This window comes from Xenopus laevis, chromosome 1S, assembly GCF_017654675.1.
Source record: "Xenopus laevis strain J_2021 chromosome 1S, Xenopus_laevis_v10.1, whole genome shotgun sequence".
In the NCBI taxonomy this organism is placed as follows: Eukaryota; Metazoa; Chordata; class Amphibia; order Anura; family Pipidae; genus Xenopus; species Xenopus laevis.
In genome coordinates, this window is record NC_054372.1 from 180,726,956 (window position 1) to 180,749,643 (window position 22,688).

At 42.2% G+C, this 22,688-nt stretch overlaps 1 protein-coding gene across 2 annotated transcripts in view; it reads left to right on the top strand.

Moving 5' to 3' along the window:
- arl15.S (ADP ribosylation factor like GTPase 15 S homeolog) overlaps positions 1–22,688 on the top strand; it is a 204,654-nt gene that overhangs the window by 19,380 nt on the left and 162,586 nt on the right. For both annotated transcript variants that reach the window (XM_041580573.1, XM_018244491.2), the window contains one exon: positions 19,527–19,671. In XM_041580573.1, the coding sequence (XP_041436507.1) occupies positions 19,527–19,671 (145 nt within the window). The remainder of the gene's footprint in view (positions 1–19,526; positions 19,672–22,688) is intronic.

The window sequence follows — 22,688 nt, forward strand, 5'->3', positions numbered from 1 at the left end:
GCTCTGGTTTCTTCCTTTCACAAACACTAATTCCAAAGGATAACTAGCCAGTGCCAAGTTGGCTGAGGCTTATTCCTGATAACCCTGATAACACAATATTCCTACAAAATCATGTGAAATGTTGTCTCCTTTTAGTAATATGGTACAGTCTCTGTAACATAAATATGTTTCATGTAGTGTGTGCTGTTCACCTATGTGGAGCTCTGTGACACTTTGGCCCATAGTCCTTTGCAAGCTCGTGTGTCTCAAAGCAGGACTGGAACTAGGGGTTAGGCAGAAGAGGCACCTTTGCCTAAGGTGCAAAGTGAGGCGGCGGCAGACACGGGTTGCCTAGGGCCCCCAGCTGGCTTTGCTTGCCACTGACTCAAGGTATAAAGGCTCCTTGTTGGTGGGACTGAAAGCAGAATCAGACTTGAAGAGAACAGCCCCAATAAATGATGGTTTTTAGTGACAGGAGAGAGTGTACCATAGCTGTTCTGGGAGGCGAAGTGTAAATCAGGATTTGGAGCTCCGAGAACAAAGTGAGAGTAAAGGTGGCCATACAGGGGTCGATAAAAGCTGCCGACAGACCGAGTCGGCAGCTTTTTGGCCCGTGTGTGGGGCCCTCTGGCAGGCTTTCCAGATCGATATCTGGCTGAAAGTCGGGCAGATGTCGATCAGGCAGGGGTAAAAATTACATTGGATCGCGGACCGCATCGGAGTTTGAAAAAAAAGTCCCAAAAAAAAAAATGCTGGCCTGTTTTACTTTTTATAGGGTGATAGGCTAAAAAAAGATCGAAATCTTTTTTTCACCTTAACTATACTGTGGGCACATATGTAGGGCATTAGAACACCCCTATATACTTTTATTAACTTTCCCTGGGATTGTGTAGTGTAATGTGCGCTGCAGCATACACGTCCATTCATTTTTAAATTTGGTGCCGTATGCAAATTGGTCTTCGCTAGCGTAACTTCGAACGGCGGATCGTACTATCGATTGCGCAACTTCGCAAGCGTTCGGTAACCTGCCGAATGTACGCCTGGTGATGTGTGGCAAAGGCAACGCTAGTGGATTTTCAGAGGTAAGTAAATTTCCCCCTATGTCTTTTTCTGGCTGTTCAGTGCAGGAGATCAAAGAGAAAGTCAGGACATTTGAGTAACAATCCGGGACTGAGGGTTGAGCTGTCAAAGTCTTGACTGTCCCACAAAAAACGGGACAGTTGGGAGGTATGTAATGAGAGCCATATTACAGAAAGATCTCTTTTCCAGAAAAGCCAAGGCCCGAGCATTCTGGATTACAGGTCCCATACCTGTATTAGCAAAATGCCCATGACTATGTTATATATCTCCCTGCAGCAGGTAACTAAGTGGTTCTAAATTAGGTTCCAATAGTACATCTTCAGTGCACAGAATGTTATTATTCCTGCAGATTGAAATAAAAACGAAAAGTGTTTGTTTGGCTCTGATGCCTGACAACCCGCAGTCAGACCTTGTGATTGAAATGCGTTGTGTAACTTTATTGTTGCACACTTGGAGTCCATGTGAATCATAAAGTCTGTTAAACAATAATGCGGAGACCCATTAACGGCATCTCGCATGGCATTCTTTCCTGCTGTGTGACCGAAAGGAACACTTCCTCCTTAAAGAGACACTTCACAGAAGCATTTTATTTGCCCTTGAAAAGGATTTCGCAATAGTGAGTGAGTGAGGTTATTGGTGCATAGATTACTTTTAATTTTTTTTTTAAAAACATAACTTTTTCTCTTGCTGCATAACAGAATATACACCTGTGTGTGCACCAGGAAATATACAAGCAGAACAATTCCTACAGGTATGGGATCCATTATCCAGAAACCCGTTATCCAGAAAGCTCTGAATTATCTGAAGGCTGTCTCCCATAGACTTCATTTTAGTCAAATAATTGTAAAAATATTTCCCTTTGCTCTGTAATAATAAAACAGTCCCTTGTACTTGATCCCAACTAAGATATGATTAATCCTTTTTGGAGCAAAATAATCCAAATGGGTTTATTTAAAGTTTATATGATTTTTTAGTAGATTGAAGCTATGCAGATCCAAATTATGGAAAGACCGCTTAGCCGGAATCTCCCAGGTCCCGAGCATTCTGCATAACAGGTCCTATACCTGTATAACATTTCCTGTATTACAGGGTAAAGAAAGCCCAGAAATGTGAGGGAATGGTCCCAATTAGAAGGCAGCAACCACAGTCCCTAACCTAGAGGCATTGGCTAGTGGCCCCAATGAATCCTTGTGCCATCTCCAACTTGCCTTTCTCTTCTGTGCGGCTACAATGTCATTATCATTGTTACTTGCTATTATTTATCTTTCTCTTCAGGCCCTCTGACATTCATCTTCCAGCCTCTCACTCCAAACACTGCCTGGTTGCTGGGGTAAATCGGACCATAGCAACCAGATTACTGATATTGCAGCTGCTGCACAGGAAATTAAAACATTCATAAAGCACAAAAAATAAAGACCAAATGCAAACTCACTCGGTCTGTGTCATACTGAAAGTTAATGAACCCTGTAAGTTTATCAGTGAACCCTTGTTCATGTGGTCATTGGTCAATCCTGTAGCATAGGCCTGTGTTGCTGTATAAAGGTGCAACTAAGAGCAGATTTGATACTCAGTGTTGTTTGCCTGTCTGTGGCCATCTTTTTTGACTATGGCACACACAGGGATTCTGAGTGTTTTGTTTTTGCCATTAGTAACTCGAAAGGTGGGGAGAAACTGCTGAAAATGATTCCCTTATCACTACTGTGGCAGCCACCAGTGCAAGTGCCTAACTATCAGTTGCACCAACACTTGCCTTAAAGGGGACCTGTCACCCTAAGAAATAATTCCAAATCCTGTTTGGTGATGTTAGTCAAGCAAAAAAAAACTTCGCTTCCACTATATAAATGATTTAAATCTTGTTTCTTTTAGTCTTGGAATTCACAATCACAGCAGACGCCATTTTGTAGACACCATATGAAGACATTCAACATTCTGGCAAGATGCAAAGCTTAAGTGCCAGAATGGGGGACCTGATGCCTATGCACTGGCTACACAGTTAGATGGTGAGGCGGGAGGGGGAATGTAGGGAGTGCAGAATGGAAAGTGAAAGTAATTGCTTGCCCCGCCTCTATGCCTAATGCATAGAGGAGGGGCTGGCAATATATAACTGACAGCTGAGATGTTTCAATGAGTTTATAATAGTTAGGAATGTTTTAATAAAAAAAGAATGTATTTCATGTTTAATTTGAAAAGGACTTTTATTATAAAGCTTTTTATGTCTGGGTGACAGGTCCCTTTAAGAATACCTCCCATTGGCCGGTCCTGCCATAGCACATTGTAGGGGATTATATTACGAGCTGCAGGCCCACTTTATAAGACTCCCATTGGCAGTTACCAGGATGGTAATGTGTTCCAACTCCTGATCTCTGCTGGGACAGGTGACATAAATAGGCTTTATTCTTTCACCAGCAAGTACGAATAAGTTGTTCTGAATGGCAGGATATGAGATACTCCCTGCTTTCTACTGCCCGTAGTTCTGGATTTGGGAGGCAAACATACAATCCTGGGATCCTTCTAAACAGGACACAAGACGTTCTTCAGCTGCATCTTATGATTTTTGGCAGTCATGTTTAAAAGCCCCTAAAGAATTCTGATTTTCTGTTTACCCTGTTCTGTGTGTGATGAAATGTTCTTTTCAAATGAAACTATTTTATTGCCTTTGTGCTGAGTACCTGCTTTTTATTGCTTTAAATGCACAGACTCCCTGCCCCTGCACTGCATTCTTCCCCAATACATTACATACATACACATTACATACATACATACACATTACATACATACATACATACATACATACATACATACATACATACATACATACACATTACATACATACACATTACATACATACACATTACATACATACACATTACATACATACACATTACATACATACATACATACATACTCATTACATACATACATACACATTATATACATACATATATACACATTACATACATACATACATACATACATACATACACATTACATACATACATACATACATACACATTACATACATATTACATACATACATATACAATATATTGTGCAAACAATTATAATTGTCTATAGAAACCAGTTTAATGGGCACACATGAAACCTGGCTGCTCACCCCGCAGGGCGTCTGAAAAAGTTTCTCGGTTAATTCTCTTCGTTCTGTATAAAGTGTGTTTGAGCAAATCCAAAACAGACAGCGGCTGTTGTACAGGGAAGTAAACTGCTGCCATCTGCTGCCAACATAAGACAGTTGCATGGTTGCCAGTTGAAAGTATTGAATGGTGAGAACATTCAGTGGGTTATTTATTAAAGTGAAATCAATTCTAGTTTTTTTTTTTGTTACTATAAAATCTGACTTTTTAGTTGGCAAAAAAAACTCACATTTTTCAGGGTTTATTATACCCTGAGGCTGCAAAAAGTCTGATTACGAAAAAACACCATCTCAGACAAGTCAATATACACTGGATTTAGCCAAAAATCAGACTATTTCAGGCTTCTCTGGGCAAAAATCAGGAAAAAGCGTGGAAAGAATCGAGTGATTCTGTAAAATTAATCTTAGAAAATCTTACGATTTGAAGTTTTTCCCCGATGAGATAAAATCAAGCTTTTTAAATAATATATATGGTCTAATCGTGAATTTTAGTTTGGTCGGATTTTTTTAAATTAAATAATCGGAAAATTCAGATTTTGATAAATAACCCCCTCAGTGTGCCTGTGTTCTAACAATAAAGTTCCCAGAGCAGCCAGTAAGATTTCTTAGCAATACTGCTCCCTTAACTAGAAATCGATTGACATCCAGATTTCATTATGTACACAGCACCCTTACTTCAAAAACACATGTGAGCAGATCTGCAGATACAGTATGTGGCTATTTTGACAAATAAAATGGGTATGTCATAGAAATCTCATTAAAACTACAGGAAATCGAATCTGCAAACTAGTGATATGTAGGCCAGCCTGAAGCACAGGGGTTTATCTGTGGGTAGGGCAGGTTCGGGCCGACTTCCGCACAATGTTTGTAGGCTGTGGATGGGCTCGGGCCGAACTTGGTGCGGGTGCTATAGGGCTGGGTTGGGTGCGGGTGCTATAGGGCTGGCTTAGGCTTCGGTGTGGGTGCTATAGGGCTGTGTTAGGGTTGAGTGCAGGTGCTATAGGGCTGTGTTAGGGTTGAGTGTGGGTGCTATAGGGCTGTGTTAGGGTTGAGTGCAGGTGCTATAGGGCTGGGTTAGAGTTGAGTGCGGGTGCTATAGTGCTGTGTTAGGGTTGAGTGCGTGTGCTATAGGGCTGTGTTAGGGTTGAGTGCAGGTGCTATAGGACTGGTTTAGGATTGAGTGCGGGTGCTATAGGGCTGGGTTAGGGTTGAGTGCGGGTGCTATAGGGCTGGGTTAGGGTTGGGTGCGGGTGCAATAGGGCTGGGTTAGGGTTGAGTGCAGGTGCTATAGGGCTGTGTTAGGGTTGAGTACAGGTGCTATAGGGCTGGGTTAGAGTTGAGTGCGGGTGCTATAGTGCTGTGTTAGGGTTGAGTGCGTGTGCTATAGGGCTGTGTTAGGGTTGAGTGCAGGTGCTACAGGGCTGGGTTAGGGTTGAGTGCAGGTGCTATAGGACTGGTTTAGGATTGAGTGCGGGTGCTATAGGGCTGGGTTAGGGTTGAGTGCGGGTGCTATAGGGCTGGGTTAGGGTTGGGTGCGGGTGCAATAGGGCTGGGTTAGGGTTGAGTGCGGGTGCTATAGGGCTGTGTTAGGGTTGAGTGCAGGTGCTATAGGGCTGGGTTAGAGTTGAGTGCAGGTGCTATAGGGCTGGGTTAGAGTTGAGTGCGGGTGCTATAGGGCTGTGTTAGGGTTGAGTGCGGGTGCTATAGGGCTGTGTTAGGGTTGAGTGCGGGTGCTATAGGGCTGTGTTAGGGTTGAGTGCAGGTGCTATAGGGCTGTGTTAGGGTTGAGTGCAGGGGCTATAGGGATGTGTTAGGGTTGAGTGCGTGTGCTATAGGGCTGTGTTAGGGTTGAGTGCAGGTGCTACAGGGCTGGGTTAGGGTTGAGTGCAGGTGCTATAGGACTGGTTTAGGATTGAGTGCGGGTGCTATAGGGCTGGGTTAGGGTTGAGTGCGGGTGCTATAGGGCTGGGTTAGGGTTGGGTGCGGGTGCAATAGGGCTGGGTTAGGGTTGAGTGCGGGTGCTATAGGGCTGGGATAGGGTTGAGTGTGAGTGCTATAGGGCTGGGATAGGGTTGAGTGCCAGTGCTATAGGGCTGGGTTAAGTTTGGGTGCGGGACAAATTTTTGTCAACTCGCACATCACTACTGCAAACCTATTCCATCAGTAAATGTGCTCAACAAACGTTGCTTTTGAAAGAGTCTGTTCACCTTCCAAACACTTTTTTCAGTTTAGTTGTTTTCAGATTGTTCGTCAGAAAGAAATAATTTTTTTCAGTTACTTTCCATCTTTTATTTTTTTGTAGTTTTTCCAAAATTGAAGTTTAAAGTTGAATGTCTCTGGTGTTTCAGTCTGGCAGCCCAGTGATTCAGGTGCAGAATCTGAACCATTACCATTGGCTGCATTAGTTGATACATTTCTCCGCAGCATCTGTGGAATATCAGCAACTATTGTATAGATTGTAATTGTAAAGATTATGATAAATGGATTCTTTTCAGCAGGGCCAAAGATAAAAAATGTCTCATCTTATGTATGTGTCAATTAGAACAGAGTCGGTGACACCCCTTGCCTCCCCCCGAGCTGACTCAGAAAGACAAGGTGAAAAATGTATCTTTACTCTTCAATATTAGAAATATGGTCACAAATAAAAATAGAAATTAAAAAAAATTCTGAAAACCACTAAACTGAAAAAAAAAAGTGTTGGAAGGCAAACAACCCCTTTATGCATATTTTTCTAATAGTCTATAGATACGTTGGAATGCCTGGGTGCCGTAGTAACTGTATGAGTGAGAATGAATGTATCATCTGAGCTTGTTCTATTGTAATATTGTAATGTTTCTGATTTTATTAAAGGAGAATTCAACCCTAAACTTAAACCCCTACCCCATATAGACCCCCCTCCCTCCTTCCCCCAGCCTAAGTGTTACCCCGGGCAAATGACCCTAACGTTTTACTTACCCCTTGATGCAAATTCAGGCATCAGAGTTCACGGTGCCATCTTCAGCTGCTTCGGTGATCTTCAGAATGAGACCGGCGCTTCGGAAATTTTTGTGGGTTTTAGCGCATGCGTCACAAAACAGAAAATTCCGAAGATTTCTGAAGAGAAGAAGATGGCGCACATGATGCCTAAATCTGCACCGAGGGGTAAGTAAAATGTTAGGGGCATTTGCCCGGGTAACATTGAGGCTGGGGGAAGGAGGGAGGGGGGGTCTATGTAGGTTATAGGGGTAGGGTTGTTTTAGGTTTAGGGTTGAATTCTCCTTTAAGGAAATCTGTGACATCTTTTAAGGACAAGGAAAGGGAAATTCACTGGGGCGGGGGTGCCCATGTGTTTGCTGAATATCATTGCTAACTTCCCTCTATGCTGGTGCTCCTGTCCACTGAAAAGTGCAACGGCCCTGGGTACTGTTCCTGGTCTTGATGCACCACCATCTTTTGTGCTGTCCCAATAGGTCTGTAAAATTTGTGATTTTAAAGTTCCAAACTTTACTCAACTGCACCTGGGTTATTGGCAGCAGGAATAACCCTCTGGCCAATCCAAATTTAAAGAAGGTTAAATTTTCTTTCCTTATCCCAAACTGTCCCACTGAACACAGCAGGTCTCTAAAGACAGATGAGCCCAATGTGATCGACACTGTTTCATATGGATATCGAAAAAGATCTATTTTTATTAGTATGTGCCATTGGATAGTTCTGTAATGAAATTGCCATTTTAAAGGGGCTAATTCTAAGCAACATTTCCACTGGCCTTCATTTTTTACTTTTATAGTTTTTACTTTTTTTTATGTTCTTCCTCTTCTGACTCTTTCCAGCTTTCAAATGGGGCTCACTAAGACTATCTAAAAAGAAATACTTTGTACTCTACACATTTATAGTTATTGCTACTTCATATTACTCATCTTTCTACTTAGGCCTCTCCTAGTCATATTCCAGTGCATGGTTGCTAGGGTAATTTGCACCCTAGCAGCCGGATTGCTGAAATTGCAAACTGGAGAGCTTCTGAATGAAAAACCTAAATAACGCAAAAAATGAAAACCAATTGCAAACTGTCTCAGAATATCTATCTCTACATCATAGCAAATTTAAAGATGAACAACCCCTTTAAGTACTAAAGCCATTGCTCTAGCTTGTATGAGGTACTGTGCTCACACACAAACTGTGGACACACACAAACTGTGGACCCCCATACCTAGGTTACAGCCAATAAATGAACAGAACTGTCTTTTACGCCCGATCTTCTTCCTGTGAAAGGTAGCGAAGCAGTAGTTCCTGTCAGGTGATCAGTTAGTGATGCACAGAGCATCTCAAAATGGATGCCCATTTAATTCTTGAAGAAGTGACTTACTTAAAGAGATACTGACACCTGAAACTAAACTTTTTTTTACATCTATTATAATATTGGCTGTGCAAGCTACTTCTAACTTTGCCATAAAGTATTTGCATGATGCTTTTACATTACCTGTCTGATCCCCCATGTTCCTGTATGAGGGGGCTGCCATATTTGTGCAGCAGGAGTCCGTTAGCATTAGAAACTGTAACTAACAGGCTGAGATGGGACAGTCAGGTTGGCAAAGTCAGAGTGTCAGAGAGTCAGGCTTAGGAACTTCAACTAACAATTATATACAAAAACAAACCTCTCAGCAAAAAATGATCAACATGACCTATAGGTAACAATCAATCTACATTCATATGCTAAAATTCATTTTTTAGTGTCAGTATCACTTTAAGATACAATTGATATGTTGGTTATAGTAGTGTGCTGGTCGAGAAGTTCTCAATCCGCACCCGACCCTAACCCGCAAGCTCCCAACCCGCACCCGTCCTGTCCCACCGTTCCCCCTCCATATATGCTCCCACCCCGCAGTGATGTCACAAAAGGGATCGGCGTGAGTCTATAAATTTAGGCGCTGGAGGCCAGAAGCCAGCAGTTCTATTCCACGGGGAGAAGAGCTCATCCCGGACCCGTCTGCAACCCGTAGATTTTTTGCAAGAGCCGGCCTGAACCCAAGTGACCCGCAGGTTTTGGTCCGACCCGCGCATTAGTAGTTGGTTAAGTATTTATATCTCAGTGTATAAGACAGTGTAGCCTCGGGCAATGTTGTGCTTTTGTCTTGTGCCACTTGTGATTGAGTCGAATCGTGTCCTGCCCTTACACTTCACTTGCAATACTTCTTTTTAAAGGGGAAGTAATGTTAAAATAAATATGAAAGGGTTTTGTTTGAATTTAATCATTAGGCCCACGTCCATGTAGGCACATTATTTCCCCAGGTGGAGAAAAGCCTGTAACCGATTGACGTAACAACAGTGACAGGTGGTTCCCATTCTTGTCTCTAGCAGGTGCCTAATGTGCTTTTCTCTACTGCAAGAAATACCCTTAGGGGCAGATTTATCAAGGGTCGAATTTCGAAGTTAAAAATACTTCGAAATTCAACCATCGAATTGAAATACTTCGACTTTGAATATCGGAGTCAAAGTTTTTTTCATCGAATTTGGGTATCCTGCGGTCAAAGTAAAATTGTTCGATTGAACGATTAAATCCTTCGAGTCAAACGATTCAAAGGATTTCAGCGATCAATCGAACGATTTTACTTTGACTTCCAAAAACTTAGAAAGGTCTAGAAGGTCCCCATAGGCTAACATAGCACTGGGGCAGGCTTAATTTGGAGAAGTATTGAAGTTTTTTTAAAGAGACAGTACTTCGATTATCGAATGGTCGAATATTCAAACGATTTTACTTCGAATCAAAGACCGTAGTATCCTATTCGATGGTCGAAGTATCCAAAAAATTACTTCGAATTTGGATTTTTTTTTTACTTCGAAAATTCCCTCGAATTCACTTCGACCCTTGATAAATCTGCCCCTTAGCGTGCGACATGAGCCTTATCTCCATTGGTAAAAAACTGTGTGTTTGCTTTTAAAGTTTCAGTATAATTTATATGATTAAACTGCTGTGTAGCCATGGGAGTCATTTCCAATACGGACGCAGGGAGACAATCTGCTTAGAATACAGTGAACTTTGGGCAGTGTCCGTGGAGCATTTTGTCTCAAGCCGCCATCCAGTGGACTAAATGCTCTTCTTTGCTTGTCACCAGTCCTAATGTCAAGCACCCAAAACAAAGGGTTTGTTCTCCTTTAAAATGTACGCAGATTGCAGTGGATTTTTATCTGTTTGGCTAATGGGCATTATTATTTGAATGAGTTTATTAGTGAGCTCCCACAGCCTTAAAGGACCAGTAACATCAAACATTTAAAAAAAAAAAATCTGTTAGTATACATCGAAAAATAAACACCAAGGGGCAGATTCACTAACTTCGAGTGAAGGATTCGAATGAAAAAAATTCGAATTTCGAAGTACTTCGACCATCGAATTGGTTAAATTAGTTCGAATTCGAACGAAATCGAACGAATCGAAGTAAAAATCGTTCGACTATTCGACCATTCGATAGTCGAAGTACTTTCCCTTTAAAAAAAACTTCGACCCCCTACTTCGGCAGATAAAACCTACCGAAGTCAATGTTAGCCTATGGGGAAGGTCCCCATAGGTTTGCTAACCTTTTTTTGATCGAAGGATTTTCCTTCGATCGTTGGATTAAAATCGTTCGAATCGTTCGATTCGAAGGATTTAATCGTTCGATCGAACGATAAATCCTTCGATCGATCGATCGCAGGATTAGCGCTAAATCCTTCGACTTCGATATTCGAAGTCGAAGGATTTCAATTCGAGGGTCGAATTTCGAAGTATTTTTAACTTCGAAATTCGACCCTTAATGAATCTGCCCCCAAGACAAATTAAATTTTAAAATCAAAAGCCTTTATTAAGAAATAACTTACCGAAACTCCACTTCCGCTCCTCTTCAGAAAAGGCGACAGGGCGACGATCTGTCCTGCGGTGCTCTATTTCTCCTCCCTGGTTATCTCCCATATTCTACTGACAGCTTGTGAAGCTGCGGATCAGGGAGCTCTGGCGGACTTTCCTCTTGAAGAAACTTTTGCAGCCCTCGCAGGTGAACTGACCGTAGTGTTTCCCGCTGGACTTGTCCCTGCACACCACGCACTCGATTTACTGCTGCTGACTCTGCCCCGAGCCCTGCTGCCCCTTGTCTCCGGCCAGACCCGGGGTGGATGGAGGTCCCGGGCTGACTGGGGGTCTGCGGCATGTGGGGGGAAGGGGCAGCGGAGAGCGCTTGTTGTTGCCCCTGAAGAAGCTGTCTAACAGCGAAACGCGTAGGGTGGCGTAGGTGGAAGGTGGTGTGGATAGCTCCCACTCTTCCCAACGTAGATAGGTAGTGGGTGAACGGAGGGAAGGGTGGAAGGGAGGGTACCGATGGCTACTTAAAGTATAATTATTAACCTATACTTTGCCGTGTGTGAATGTGGATATTAGAATTCTATCCACCACTGATCCACTCTACGCATTTGCTTTTAATTATGTGTGATTTTAGGGACCTGGTCCTGCACAACTATGAGGGAAATACGCTGTGAGTCTGTGTTGGTTGTGCTAGCAAGTTTTTACTGGAACAATTATTAAAAGCTACATTTTAGTTACATTGTTATAACAATTACCTGAACTATTTGGCTTGTTACATTGTAGATGGAAGTGTGACCTTCTCTCATTCCGTTCTAACTTGTTACAGTTTTGTTTCTAAGTTCTTTATAGGTTGTTGCTAACTTGCGGGGAAATTGTTATAGAAAATATGTTCTGCTCATTGGTTTATATGTTTTCTTATAGCCCTGCAGTCAGTGATATCAATAGCATCTGTCTGCCACTGTACACACAGACAGATTTTGTCCCTAAAACACTTGTGTGCAGTTTCGGATCAGAATCCACCCCACGTCTGTAGTAACAGTTGAATGCCATTGAAGTCTCTGCAGGTGTTTTCTTTGCTCATGGTTTTGCATTTGTGCAAAAAAAAAAAAATCCCACGTTTGATACTGTACATAGCACTTGCACTATTTATCTGACTTTGGCTGGGTGCTGTCACTCTTGGTATACCTGTTATCTCGCTGTCATCTGTCTGTCTCTTCTATCGCTGTATGTCTATCTATCGAGAAATGTTTAATAAACAGATAGTGTTTGTTTTCAAATCAACTGGTTCTGCCTGGGCCTGCACTTCCACATGGTGATGTCGTCCAATTGGAGCAGTACCAGCACATAGTTTATTGTCATATTTTGACCACATTTGTATTCTTTTACTCATATATTGCATTCTCATTTTAGGCCACTGGATGACAGTGTTGATCATAAATAAGAGATTGTCACACCAGGGTAGCCACCTTGCAAAACTTGCTAGACTTTGTTTCTGTAGACTAGAGCATGATGCATTTTAATCTGTCTTTGGAGTGTTTATTTCACTGATGATCAGTAGGTGTTTACAGGTTAATTACTTACTTATATACCCCACAATATATACAGTGCCACAACTATTATGAAACATAAAGATTAAGGTTTATTATTCTATGCAAATAATGTTCAGAGTGACTCCAACCTTTAGTTAGTGGCACAGAAGCCATTCTGAATACTAATGTTTTTGATGACAGCACCTACAGAGAAGGCCTGTAAGGCAGGTATGTGCAGAGTAAAACTGGCCATACACATAAAAATCCACTCATTTGGCCAAGTCGTCAAACAAGCGCATCTTTGGTAATTTGGCCACCTACATTCAGGGCCAAATTGGGCCCCAGGCTGGCAATCATATTATAATGGGCGCCTATGCAAGCCTTTTGGGAGAGGACCAAATCAATTTTCCAATGCTGTCCCTTTCCGATGGGATTTTCAAACATCCACTCTTACATTTGCCCATGTACAGGCAGCTTAAAGTGGGTGACCATGCATGCCAATGGGCCAAGCAGTCAGATATAAAGGACCTTACACAGAATGACCAGCTCTTTATTGTTCTGTTCATTCCGGTTGACAGCCCAAATGATCAGAATTCTGCAATGGGAAGAAAAGATGAAACCCCAGTATCCAGTCTCTCCTGGCACTACACTCTTGCAGGGCTTTGTCCTTGTCCTCTACCCAAGTCTGCTAGTTATCTTGTGATAATGCGAGCCACCTCCAGTTCAGCATTCCTGTCTTCTTGCATTATCACAGGTCCACTTACTCATTGAGCTGTGGCCTTCTGGCCAGGTGTGGAGGACTTTCTCTGATATGTGTTTGTCGTCCATCCTCTTAATCCGCCATGCTACTGCTTAGCTTACTGGCCAAGTACCCATTTACGATCAAGCAGGTCCTTCATTTCACCATGAGACTTGTTTTGACTGTCGATCATATTCTTGGACTTTCTATATTCCAATCCAACCTTCTTGGCTTCTTCTAGGACATGGATACTAGGATTGTTCAGCTGCCATACGCATAATGAAAACCAAAGGAAATTCTGTTTCAGGGCAGCCGACATTAACCTCCTGCAGTGGGACAAACTGAAGCAGAAGAAGCACAATTATCTGAGGACTTCTTACTTTTTGCATTTTTACTTTTTTGTTTGCTTTTTATATCAAATGACTGTATAGAGCACTTGTAAGGCCCCATCTAGAATATGCCGTACAGTTTTGGTCTCCAGCACTCAAACAGGACATTATTGTATTAGAGAGGGTACAGAGAAGGGCAACTAAGCTGGTAAAAGGTATTGAAAATCTTAGCTATGAGGAAAGACTGGCCAAATTGGGGATGTTCACGCTGGAGAAGAGGCGCTTAAGGGGTGATATGATGACTATGTATAAATATATAAGGGGATCATATAATAATCTCTCTAATGCTTTATTTACCAGTAGGTCTTTCCAGCTGACACAAGGTTACCCATTCCGATTAGAAGAAAAGAGGTTCTGGCTAAATATTCGGAAGGGGTTTTTTACAGAGAGAGCTGTGAAGATGTGGAATTCTCTCCATGAATCAGTGGTACAGGCTGATACATTAGATAGCTTTAAGAAGGGGTTGGATGGTATTTAGCAAGTGAGGGAATACAGGGTTATGGGAGATAGCTCATAGTACAAGTTGATCCAGGGACTGACTTCTCTTGACTGAACCTGTAGCAGATGTGTATTGGTGAATGCGTGCCACAAGTGTGTCACTGGTGCTTTTTGTGGAATTTTTGTGGGATACAATGTGAAAGAAATGACAGACACAGTTTCCCCCCTTCTTTTAACTTTGCTCATCTCGTGTTTATCAGGCCTTGAGGCCCAGGGAACTCAGGTCAGGGGGCACAGGATAGGAATGAAATCAGGTGGCCGACTAAAGTTGCCTTTTAGAAGATACTGTTATAATTTGCAATCGTAACTAGATTTATGTTGTCTGGTGGCCAATTGCTATGCAGATTGCATGCTGTTTGGGAAGATGACCCCCAGATGGAATTTTCTTTGAACTGTTTGATACTCAACAACAATTTTTTATGTCGCTGCTGCTCAGATTGTTTTTCTGTTTGTGCACAGTAGACTTTACTGTGGGGGTGGGGGCAGTCCTTATGATAATATGGGTGGCATAACTGGGCTGACACCAGGTGTCTCAATAGGCCGACTCTTTCTGCTGCCTCTTATTTACTTATCTGCTGGCAGTGTCTCTGTGGGAAAGGAGCCGCTCACTTGTTTTGCGTTACAAAGATAAGCCTTTTTGTCAAGTTGCACGTTAGTTGTGTCTGGAGTAGCCTTTAGTACAAATAACAAAATCCTTGGCATTCCTCTTGGTTTCAGATGAGCAACTGGAAAATCGCTATATCTGTCAGTGCCCTCCATTTCTCCCGTGTGACAAAAGATCAAAAGAGCCTGTCAAATGCCATAGGTGCTCACCTTCAAATCGTGTTATTAACCTGAGCTGCGCCCCTTAACGTTATCCAAAGCCCCACTTTATTTGCACATATCTCCTCGTCTGATTGGCAGAAAATGGCCCAAAACACGTTCTATTTAAGACTTATTTTCTGCTTTTATTCCATTAGCCATATATCACAGAAAACAAGGAAGTAAAAAATGTTTTCCCCTTCCCACCCCTAATTTGCATATGCAAATTAGGGTTCGGATTCGGTTCGGTATCCGGCCGAATCTTTCATGAAGGATTCGGGGGTTCGGCTGAATCCAAAAAAGAGGATTCGGTGCAGCTCCCACTTGTGTATAAAAGCAAATAAGTTAAGTACACACAATTACAAAAAAAAAAAAACAATCATCCTGTTCCATTATTTGTGAGAATATGTGGCATCTTCTTGTATCTGTATTTGTTCTTCTATTCCCAGCATTTCTCTTATAAAAGTCCATTTTAAATTTGTTCTTTTTGCTATTTTGTAATAGAGAAATAAAGTTGCTGTTTTTCCATCTAAGAATATTTCAGTGCAAATGTTTGCCGAAGGCTTTTCTTTTTTATTTGTGTGGTTCTGTTTATGTGCCTCTTACAAAGGAAAGTCTGAAGTGTCTGCGATGGGAAGCTGTGTAACCCCCCGGGAGGGGTGAATGGGCAAATCGCTGCTTCTTTCTGCACAGTCAGATCTCTGTTTGCTATACATAGAAGGGTTCAATAGGGGGCCCTAAGTGCTTTGATGTGATGTAGGAGGGAGGTTTAATGCAAGAGCGAGCATGGGAATTATACTTCATACTGGGAGAATAAAGAATGGCAGGGCAATGAAACAGTCACACCTCTGTCTGTGTTCAGTCTGTGAGGGCCGCACTTGTCTCTCTCTTTCTCTTTAGGGTTGTTGCTGGTAGAGTAAGAGTTAAACCCCCCTCACCTACCGACCCAGTTGAGAGAGATCTCCCATTCATGGAAAGGTTCAAGCAGGTATTCCAAGTCCTTTCTGTTGCTCTTTCATTCTTCCCTTTTGCCAAGTGCAGGTTCCTTCATTAAAGTCTTCAGAGAATGGCTCGGCTTTGGTGGATTGAATACCCCCCCCCGTGTTGGGACTTCATGATTTCATTTGCATGTGCTTTGATCCCATTTGTGAATGGCGCTGGGTAGACTCTTATTGCCATTTCCAGATGGTGTTACAGGGAACACTTGTGTTTTGGGATTTCTCAATAGACTGTCTAGACTGGCTTTGCAGCAGACAGATACAGCCACCCATCAAATTAGCGTTTGTCAGGTTTATGGGAATGTTTCACCCAAACCCTTCCTGTCATTGACATTGAGATTTATTCTCTTGCACCAAATAACTCGCCTCCTGGAAGAGCTTTCTATTTGGCCCAGAATATTGTTTTTTTTTCTTTATACACCCCGCCCCCCTCAATATAATCTTTTATTTCATATTCTTGCCAACGAGCTCGCCCTGTAAGGATCCTAAGGAGAACGCATGAATGGGATCCCTGTTTGCACAGAGCACAAGCAGGTTTGTGGCGTTCTCGTAAATTTGCATTTCCATGCAAAACTGGGTAATTTAAACTGTTGTCTGCAGTGGGAATCACCTTTTGACAGACACCAGTCTCAATGTTTTTCCAAGTCTGACCCCAACAACCTTGATCATGTTCTCATTTTCAGGCTTGTCTGCCACGCATATCTCAAGTAAGTAGCAACAAGTGTGAGAAGTGACTCGTTTAGCAGCAGATTTAACGTGGCAGTCATGCCTACAATTTGGTTCACAAGAGTTGCACCCACAGGTATGCATACCTGGAATTTTCCTCTTTTCAATTGCATACAATTTTCAATTTCCTCCTTAAAGGAGAACTAAACTCTAAACAGGAATATGGCTAAAAATGCCATTTTGTATACTGAACGTATTGCACCAGCCTAAAGTTTCAGCTTGTCAATAGCAGCAATGATCCAGGACTTCAAACTTGTCACAGGGGGTCACCATCTTGGAAAGTGTCTGTGACACTCACATGCTCAGTGGGCTCTGAGCAGCTGTTGAGAAGCTAAGCTTAGGGCTCGTCACTAATTATCCAGCAGAAAATGAGGTTGGTGTGTAATAAGCTGATGCTACAGGGCTGATTATTAAATTCTGATGCTAATTGCACTGGTTTCTGTGCTGTCATGTAGTAATTATCTGTATTAATCACTAATCAGCCTTATATTGTGACATTTCTATTCTATGTGTACTGTATATTGTGAGTGGGTCCCTAAGCTCAGTAAGTGACAGCAGCACAGAGCATGTGCAGTGAATCAGCAGAAAAGAAGATGGGGAGCTACTGGGGCATCTTTGGAGACACATATCTTTTCTGCTAAATGACTGTGGTTGCCTTGGGCTGGTTTTTAAGCTTCTTCTTTAGTTAGGCTTTACTTCTCCTTTAAAGCCACAATATATCATTCATTGATGAACTTTCTGGATAATGGGTTTCCAGATAACGGATCCAATACCTGGAACAGCAAAAAAACAAAAAACCCATCTTTAAATCATTTAAAGAAATGATTTGGTTAAAATGGACTCTATAGGAGAAGGCCTTTTGCCATTATTCTGTGCTTTCTGGGTAATGGGTTTCCGGATAACGGTTCCCATAGTTTAATTCCTAATCTAAGAATCCCTGCCTAGAGGATTTGAAAACATTCAACACTAATGCACTAATGTCTTGCAAAGCTCAGGTCCTTCATTTAACTTGGCCTGAACACTATCTGCCAGGAGATTGTATGTTCTCCCTGTGTCTGTGTGGGTGTCTTCAGGGTATTTCAGTTTCCGCCCATGTTTAAAAAAACAAAACAAAAAAAACCCTGGATGGTTATGATGCTAATTTAATGTTCATACCTAATCAAGGCTCTGTTACAAACGTGTAATGAGCACAATCTGGACATCAGGATTGGTTTCATAATCAGAATGAAATGCAAGAGGGTGGGTTGCTTTGAATCATTAATATTACATATGGATGCACTTGCTGTTGAAGAAAGCACAAGGCCTAGATTTTCTATTTATTTTTTTTATTTTTTACGTTGTTTTCTTTCTGTTCTTCAGGGTGTCAGTGTTGCTGCTCAGAGTTGTGCACAAGTTAAAGTGGCCATACTCCTGAAGATCAACTTGTTGATATCTCCCTGACATGGCCACCTTATGCTGGGTGATATGGTTATGATCATTATGAGGCTTTAGGAGAGGACCACATTGACAACTACTAGATATCTGGCCAATTTTACAGGTGTTATAAGAGGGGTCCTGCCTTGGGCTCATTCACCTCTGACCCATCTCTACACTGGGGAGGGCCCATGCATGGGCAGATAAGCTCTTGACTTGGTCTGTAGGGGTTGAAACAGGAGCTAAAATCTTCATTCGGATGACCAGCTTTAGCTTTACTTCTGTTAGGCTCTCGGTTATTCAGTAAAGCAGGTTATTGAACTTTTTCAGTTAAACCAGGTTGGAGGTTCAGCCTTTAGTAAGGGCTCCCTAGTTTTAATGATGTTACAAATCTAGAAACCCATCTGCCGGGTCTGTGATGAGCTAAGATAGGACTTATTTATGTAGGGTTGCCACCTGTCTGGTTTTGACCTGGACAGCCCGGATTTCAGAAGGGCTGCCCAGGTCAATACAGGAGCAGGAGCCCCCTTGATTTACATGGCGATCATGTCATAGTCCCGCCCGTTACCGCTCTTGCCCCACCCGCAACATCATCCCCTGCCCCAGTGCATCATTGTTCTGCCCCTGTGACGTCACCATCCCTCCATGGATTGTGGGCCACGGAAAGGTGGCATCCCTATGTTTATGTCAGGATCTCACTGCTGCCATAAGGTTTGAGTCATTAATATCACTTTAAGTTATGTGACTTTTCTGATACAAGTGCACTTTAGTAATGAGCGGGTCAAAAAAAAAAAAAATCCACCCACACTGTACCTGCTCCCAACCTGCACCTCACCGGAAGCTCTATTTAATGTCCTGTGCCTGACTCACCCATCTCGGATGTCATGAAAGGGGCGGGGCAGGTGTGTTGCAGTCAGACCAAACGCATGAGTGTCGGGTCGGCCCACACGTCACTAGTGCACATGCAGCTTTCCTGCTGTTATTCACAAGGTTCAAGGGAAACAGAACCAGATCTATAGCTTGGGGACTATCGAAGGACACAAGTCTAAAATGACAAATGATATGGATAACAAGTTGTATAATGGCCAACCACTCGTCTTTGCATGGAAATATTAACAAAAATATTGTTGCAAAATTAATATTTACATTGAAATTAGGGATGCACCGAATCCAGGATTCGGGTATTCGGCCGAATCCCAAAAAGTGGATTCGGAGCATCCCTAATTGAAATTAACGTGACTTCCCCTGTCTTTTTCCTGTGTTCCCCTGTTGTTGATTGACACACAATAAATTCTGGGAATCTCCCTGCTTTCAATTTTCAGATAAAATGCATTTGCTGGTTTCTGCCTCAGCGAGTTCTCCTTCTTAAAGTATTTCACCCTTAATGTCTTGTCATGTTTTTGTTTTGTTTTTTGCAGTGTTTTCGAGCACTCTGTTGTAAGGGTCCTCCGCCACCGCGGCCCGAATACGATATTATTTGTATAGGACTGACGGGCTCTGGCAAGACAAGCCTACTAACACAACTGTGCAACGAGAGCCATGAAAACATTGTGCCTACCACAGGTAATAACCGTAATAAAATAGACCTGTGCTGATAGAATGGTTATATCTTAATACATGTTTATGAATTCATAAGTATCACTATTCTTTTCATCTATTTGCCCAAACATGTGGTTTGTAGCAATTCCAGGTTATTTATACAGGTTATGCTATTTCATTTCCAAGATACAATTGTCACTTAAAAGTACAATTACTCACTTCTTTTTTAAGGATGGAGGTATTTTCAGTAGGCTGCAATGAAGAAGCACACCATGTACACTTATGGGACCTGTTATCCAAAATGCTGAGGACCTGAGGTTTTCCTGTTAACGGATCTTTCCATAATTTGGATCTCCAATCTACTAGAAAACCATGTAAATATTAAATAAACCCAAAAGGCTGGTTTTGCTTCCAATAGGGATTAAAGGGCACATGTTGGGCTAAATTATTATCCCCAACCAAAGATTGGGCTAATAGAGCCCACACTCCAGTTGGGGGTAACAGTATTTTGTTTTTCAAAAATTGCCCCCTACCAGTGCTAGGCCACCCACACCGGGAGGGAGCTCCCAGTACGAGCGGCCATGTTGGAGCACACACGTGCCCATAAAGAGCGAGTGCTATGACTTGCTCATTATGCGTGTGACGTCAGAAGCGAATTTCCACATGCGCTTTGACTGATTTGGCCGCTTGCACCGGGAGCTAGAGTCCTGCAGCGGGTCGGGTACCCGCAAAAACCTGCAGTACCCTGCGGCTTGCCGGTAGAAGTTTCGGGAGTGGGTATAGACGCGGGTCCGCGGTTCTCCGGGTTTGCGGGTCGTGGGTCTTCTCAATAGTGAGTTTTACTCCTTTTTTTATGATCACGCCTACTTCCAATGATGTCACTTTCCGGTTTACAATGACAGCGCTTCCTGTTTTACTCCTTTTTTTCTGATCTGACCTGTTTCTTGATGGTCATCGGATTGGGTTGTGGATAAGGTACTTGTCCGAGAGGGTTAGTATGAGGGTTGCGGGTGTGGTTTGCAGGAGCGGGTCGGGTTCAGGTTTAACAAATTGGTTCTGTGCAGGACTCCGGGAGCTCCCTTCCAGTGTGAGTATCCTAGCGCTGGTGGGGGGCAAAAAACACAAAAAAAACCTGTTAGCCCCAGCTGGAGTGTGGGCTCCATCAGCCTGTACCTTTGGTTGGGGATAATATTTTTGCCCAACAGGTACCCTTAAATCATATGTTAGTTTGGATCAAGTACAAGGTACCTGTTCCAACTTACATACAAATTCAATTAGAGAACAAACCTACAGACCTTATCTTGTATGTAACCTGGGCACTGCCTATACAGCACTCTTTTTTTTTTTTTTTTTTTTGTCTATTTACCTGCTTTGATTAAAACATTTGCAAATCACTTAAAATTGGAGCATGGATCGTCCGATTTCTTCTCTCTGAACGGTGAAGTGTTGCTATGGTGGAGAGACTCTCTATGAATAAACGTATCACCATAGCCTTCACCATAGGAACAAATCCATCAAGTTCATTAAAGGAGAACTAAACCCTAAAAACAAATATAGGTTGAAATGCTGCATTTTATACACTGAACTTACTGCACCAGCCTAACGTTTCAGAATCTCTATAACAGTTCAGGCTGTTAAAACTGCGCACAGTGGGGTGATTATCTTGGATTTTGTTAGGAGTGTCAGTGATGCCGCACATGCTCAGTGTGTTCTGGGCAGAACTTCAGTTTAGGGGTCACTGCAAACATCAAGGAGAAAATGAGGTTCTCATAGTCATAGCGTGGACATGGGGGTCCGGTCCAAGTCAAAACTCACAAATTCGTATTTAAAACCACCAACTCCAATTTGAATTTGACTGTGAGATTTATCAACCTAGACCCTGGAAACAGTTCAAATTAGATTATTCTCCACCTAAAATCTGCCGAGTTCACATAGAAGACAATGGCAGAGGTCCCTTGAACTATTTGAAGATGTTAATAGTAGTGATGAGCAAAGTTTTGCTTTGAAAATGATGCCCGATAGACTTTACAAAAAAAATGTTGCACGTCAAAAAGTTTAATTATTTTTTTTTGGGGGGTAGGAAAACGGGATTCAAATTTGATTATAGTTTTCAGGTCGGGGATATTCGATCAAATTTTAGACATTCAAATTTTTTCATTCGAATTCTGAATAAAATCAAATTTATTAGAATGTATTAAAATTCACATTACTCTAAAGCTGGCCATAGACTCAAAGATTCGCTTGTTTGGCAACATCGACAAACGAGTGGATTTTCCCCCGATATGCCACTAACGGCATGGCTATATCGGGGGTAATCCGAACGTTCGGCCGTATGTTCTAACGATCAGATTACGATACACCAAGGGGCTCCGACGGGTCGGTCGGGTAAAAATCAAAACTTCCCGATCGATATCGTGAAGACCCGTCAGAAGCCCCCATACACGGGCAGATAAGCTGTCAAATTGGTCCAAACGACCGATATCAGCAGCTTTATCTGCCCGTGTATGGCCAGCTTAAGGGGCAGATTTATCAAAGGTCGAAGTGAAGGTTCGAAGTTAAAAACTTCGGATTTCGAAGTAATTTTTGGATACTTCGACCATCGAATAGTCCAACTTCGATTCGAAGTTGAAAAACAAACTTCGAAATTCGAAGGTCGAATTTTTTTGAAGTACTGACCATTCACCACCTAAAAGTAGGCCCACTTCAACCCCAAAAAACTTCGACCACCATTCGATTGGTCTTTTTGAATTCAACGTTTTTTTAACTTCGACCTTTAAATGTCGACCTTTGATAAATAACCCCCTTAGCGTTCCTTCCTCCCTCTGCTGCCTGTGCTTTCTGTGCTTTAGGTAATATTAATGGGGCAGGGGGCTTTTTCTGGGGGAAGATTAGAACTTTCATTCAGAGGTTGTCAAAAATATATATACACTTGTATAGTCACTTGTTTTTGTATTTTTCCAGACTGCGAGAGAGAACTCCATAAACAACATTAGAAAAAAAGAGTAATGAGATTTCAAATAGGATAAACCTGACATGTTTGA